Below are 5,099 nucleotides of genomic sequence, written 5' to 3'. Positions count from 1 at the left end.
CTACAGCCTGAATCAACTCGTTCAATGCTCCAGATCTCAACCTGTATGCACTACTCACACTCACTACACACTGTTGTGGTACGTCCACCTTTTATCTCCTATTGTCACTTGCTAACTACTCTAAACCTGTCTAACAGGCACAGCCTCAACCTCTACAACCTGCTCAACCTCATCCCACACACACACACAATTTGACTCACAGGTCCTGAGTGATGACCAAACATGGTGACAAAGACTACATCAAACAGTCTGAGGATGTGTTCATCCTTTTCCAACACAAATCCCACTCACAGAATAATGAGGCAGAGGCAGCTGGTGGTGTAGGGGTTGGGACTGTAGAAATAGTGTATTATTTCCTATTTTTGTATTCTATAATTTAAATATAATTATGTTTAATTAATTATTTGATATAAAATTGTATAGTAAGTAAAAGAAAGCTATTCAAACACTTGTAATGACTTGTAAGCATTATAAGCAGATATTGTACTGTCACAAATTAATAAGTATGTCTGAACCTTGTAATTTAGGAAGTATATTATAATCACTTGTATAACTTGACAATTTATAAAATTATATTGGAAATTGCCAAGTTTTAAAAGTATTTTTTCTTGCTTATTTAACATTGTACTTTCCTTGCTTAACCCCCCAGGAAGATTATAAGTAATTGGACAAATTTTATAAAATATATAAAATATACAAGATTACAAGCAAGTATAATACTTAAGACTTTTTTGTGATGATACACACTAACATGCTCTAAGTCAATCAGATCTGTAAGGATGTGATTCATGAATGACTAGAATGTTATAAGCAAGTTAGTTAGTCTGAAAAACATTATAGTTGGTTTGTACAATCTGTAATTAGTTTAGAATACAGTCTTCTACTCATCTCTGTCTTAGATCCAAATATTATTGTATCCCTATTAAATGTTCAACTTAGTAAAAACTCTAAATGTATGTGTCTTATTAATGAGCTTCTAAATCAGAGGGAGTAAGTACTTGTTTTTGATAGTACCCTTATTAAGACAATAATAATCCTAGACTAGGTAGAGCTTCCTATCTTTCTTTTTGACAAAGAAGAAAGAAGAGACTATAAAGGACTTTGAGGGTTAGATCTGACTGTTCTGAAGATTTTCCTAAAGGAACTTATTGAGTACCTCCTACTTGTCTCTGTTGAGTAGGTAGACCTTACAATCCTTAGGTTAGAAACTCTTAGTCAATTCAATTATATAGTCCTAAGAACAGTGTTTAGAAAGCTAGTTGAATTCCTCTTTACTAAAGACTTTAGGAAACTCTCAGACAAAATCTGGTAGGCTGAGTCTATGTGTGTTCTAGAGTAGAATTGTTCTGAGAGGGTTCTGGACTGATTCTGTCTCAGACATCCTTCAGATCAACTCTATTCTACCTTAACTAGAATATGTGTCTACATATTTATCCTAGTTAAAGAAGAACAACTAGTCATCTTTATTAGAACTGTTAGTAACATTAGAAGCATTTGTATCTACTCAGAACAGTAGTGTAAAGTAGTTGTAAGACTCAGAACACTGATTAAACACAAGTGTCTACTCTAACTAGTTAATAGTAGGGTTGTAAGCTTTAAGCCATTTGAATCTAATAAAGACATCTGTCTTTCTAAGGTTAGTAACTCTAAACTTGATACTTTCCTTATGATTCTAAATAGTCATCTATAGTTGGACAAACTTAGTAATTCAACTATTCTGGTTTAGGGTTCTGTCTGTATTGTATACTAGGATTGGAAGTAGAATGTGTTAAGTAGGAAGGTAGTGTTCCTACACAAAAGCCTTATTAATATATAAACTAGTACATTTACTATTTACTAGAGCTATTGTTTGGATCTGGAGGGATCCTGAGAAGAGAGCTAAGAGGACAAGGACTTAGAGCTAGTGTCTAGAATGTTCTCAGATGAACTGCTACTTGTTTTAAAGGGAACATACAGCTTGTACAGTTTTGTCATCTAAGAGGGTAAGTATATGTGTTAACATTTCCTTATTAACCTCTCTCTTTCAACAAGGACAGACTCATGTCCTTAGCTGTAAACTCAGCTGAGACTATCCCTACTTAATACTATAGACAAACTACTGAGTAGTAAATAAGGCTAGGTAGTGTTCTAAACATTCTAAGATTTTAGAATATAAAAGTAGCAGGTTGGATTGTGTAGATTTAGACTTGGATAAAGTACAAAGAGAAGAATCAAAAGAATCAGAAGAAATAAGAGAACTATCTACTTTTGTTTTTAACTTTTTTCTTTCTAATAAATAATTTTGTTGATTTACTTTTTCTACTTTTTCTACTTTTCTTACTTTATTTACTTCTAATCCTACAGTGTTTATTAAATCAAAAGTAGCTATTAAAAAATCTGAGTCATAGCCCTTCAGTACTGTATTTACTGTTAAGTCTCTACAAAATCCTAGAGTATATAGTCAGAGTCTAAGAGTTCTAAGGTGACTTCTAGATTTGTAGAAAAGGCTTCTTACTACAAATCCTACTTATTACTCATTATTACTCTAATGACCTAACAAATATACTGTTACTTCTATAAGCAGTCCTTAATCTAGTACTCTGACTTTCTGTAAGTAAAGTATACTCCTTACTTTTAGACTTCTCTAATGTCTATTAGAACAGATTAATTGTGAATTACAGGCAGATTAATCTGAGAGCTCAGAACTGTTAGAGCTAAATGTATGTGTGAGCATTCTGTACAAACTTAATGTATCTAAGCTACAGTTTAGTTGAAGGAAATAGTGTGTGTCTTCTACTCAGTGTAAGTAATTAGTTCTAGTATCATTCTAAGAATCTTATTAACTAGTTCTGAGTAAAGAGCTTTTTCAAGTATTCTAATAAGAACATTATTAAACCTGAGTATGAATCCTACTTTCTAGGCTAGGATATCAAACTCCTGAAAGAAGGTATTAGTAGAATGTTTACTCTGTCACAGAAACATAAGCTTGTTCTATATATTATACTTCTTATTTAGATTGATAAAGGAAGTACAGAGCTGTCTTATGAATTCTGAATACAACTCATTATTCTAAAGTCAGATTAGGCTTCTGATCTAATGTCCTTCAATCTAGTTCTAGGCCTAGGTGGCTGTGTTACCTTCCTTTATGAAGGAGAGGATAAATAGGACACAATTGAGATCTGAGGATAGATTGATTAAAGTAGTAACTATATATAGTTTGACTTAGTACTAGAAGTCCTTAAAGTACTACTTATTAAAGTCTAAAGGGTAAGCTACATACACCTTCTTTCTAGAACAGGTTACAACTTCTAGAACAATTAGAATAGGTTCTGAGAGGGCTAAAAGTATGTAGTTAGTAAAGGCCTCTTAAATAGAGGTCTACACATATTAAGCTAGGTCTGCTTGTAACTACTAATCTGGCAGGACAGTAGGGGTGGTAGTTAACATAAGAGGGTTCATGTTTATACTACAAAGGAATCAGTACTAAACTAAAAGGGGTAATAAATAGAAGAAGGGTGGTAAAAGTTTAAAAGGGTTTAGAAAGTTTAAAATTTAAAAATGTAAAAGAGTTAGAACAAAGAAAAGAGATTAATATAACAGTAAGTACTAATGCCTGAAACATAAGAGAGTTATAGAGTAGTAATAGGTAGTCTTAATCTAATGTTAGTAACAGTGTAGAGGGGACTCAAAGGCTTAGTAAGGGGACTCAGGCTACAACTATCCTATATAACAGAAATACAGAATGTAAACACTAGAACATAGTCAGAACTTGTGGAACAGGCAGAGAGAGAGAGTGAGACAAGAGTAGAGTATATAGAGTAAGTCTAAGAGTATAGGACTACTTAGAGTAGACAAGATCAAGACTACAGGACTAGTCTGATCTTATACACTTATATATACTAAACTACACAAGAGTACTCAGGGAGTATGAGTCACTAAGAATGATAAGTCATAAAGTATGAAAGAAAGGAAGGTCAAAGATAAAGGTACAAAGAATGAAGGGATGGACAAAGGGTAAGAGACTATAGAATGAACAAAGAATGAAGGGGTGGTCAAAGGAATGGAATGATGAAGTAAGGAAGGGTAGTAGTAAGAGTCAGTACACATATAGTCCATAGACAGTGCCCCCAAGGGACAGAAGTCCTGAGTTCTGGTACAGAAGGGTGCAGAACCCTTGGAACTGAAAGTACAAGAGTAGAGAACTGTAACAAAGGTGGTAAAAGTGCTGCAATCTGTACTGTGTTATTTTTCAAGACTTCCAGTGGAGTTACAGATGGAGATATTTTCTGTCGTCATCGACGGAAGCAACACAAGATGCAGCAACGCAAGGACGCTTACACTCACTCACGTTTGTCGGTCTTGGCGAGATGCTATCGTTGGCACCAGGCACACCGCACTTTTGGCGCAGCCTTACCGTCACTCCGAAAAAAGGGCCAGAGAAGGCAGATGCCTGGTTTCAACGCTCAGGAGGAATTTTGACGGACCTCCATATTGTTGGGGAATTCTCTTCCGATGACCGATCTCGCATGTTCAAAGATGCTGCTTCCACTATATGGTCAAGTCTTGATACGTTGACGATTATTACACGAAGCTCCAGCGACGATGTGTTTTCGGTGCTCCCTCCGACAGCAGTCGACGGGCTACGACCACGAAAGTTTGTCGTTTATTCGAAAAAGCTGAACGACGAATCCTTGCGTGCTCTCACGAACGTGGATGGCTCACGAATGCGTCACTTTGCACTGACAACCTTTTGTTCGGAGATACGAGTAGCGGACTTTAACTTCACATCTTTGACAACACTTATGTTATGTGCACCTGTCTCTTTCTGGGATCTTTCCCTGCTTCTGAAGAAAAACCCTCTGCTTGAGAATTTGGTTCTTGAGTCGCGTTTGGCGTCCATCTCTCCTGACGGAGATGTCGAAGATCTAGAATTAGACCACCTCGTACGGTTGGAATTGATCAATTCAGCTTTTACACGTCATTGCCTCGAACAGGTCCGCTTCCCGAACCTCAAAACGCTCGTTGTAAGACACAACTCGGCCTTCGATATTCCTGCTTTGATAGACGGTCAAAAGTTAGCGGCCCTCGAGCACCTGACCCTTTCGATCCTCGTCCGTGTG

The 5,099-nt window shown here is 36.2% G+C and overlaps 1 protein-coding gene across 1 annotated transcript; it reads left to right on the top strand.

Moving 5' to 3' along the window:
- Positions 1-4,293: 4,293 nt before the first annotated feature.
- On the top strand, positions 4,294-5,094 carry FOMMEDRAFT_156723 (uncharacterized protein; the record flags this gene model as incomplete). Its single annotated transcript, XM_007266987.1, has 2 exons — positions 4,294-4,331; positions 4,388-5,094. Coding segments are annotated over 2 exons (745 nt in total), but the record flags the coding sequence as incomplete, so codon positions are not given.
- Positions 5,095-5,099: the final 5 nt, after the last annotated feature.

This window comes from Fomitiporia mediterranea, assembly GCF_000271605.1.
Source record: "Fomitiporia mediterranea MF3/22 unplaced genomic scaffold FOMMEscaffold_6, whole genome shotgun sequence".
In the NCBI taxonomy this organism is placed as follows: Eukaryota; Fungi; Basidiomycota; class Agaricomycetes; order Hymenochaetales; family Hymenochaetaceae; genus Fomitiporia; species Fomitiporia mediterranea.
This window is presented reverse-complemented; position numbering and strand designations above follow the sequence as displayed.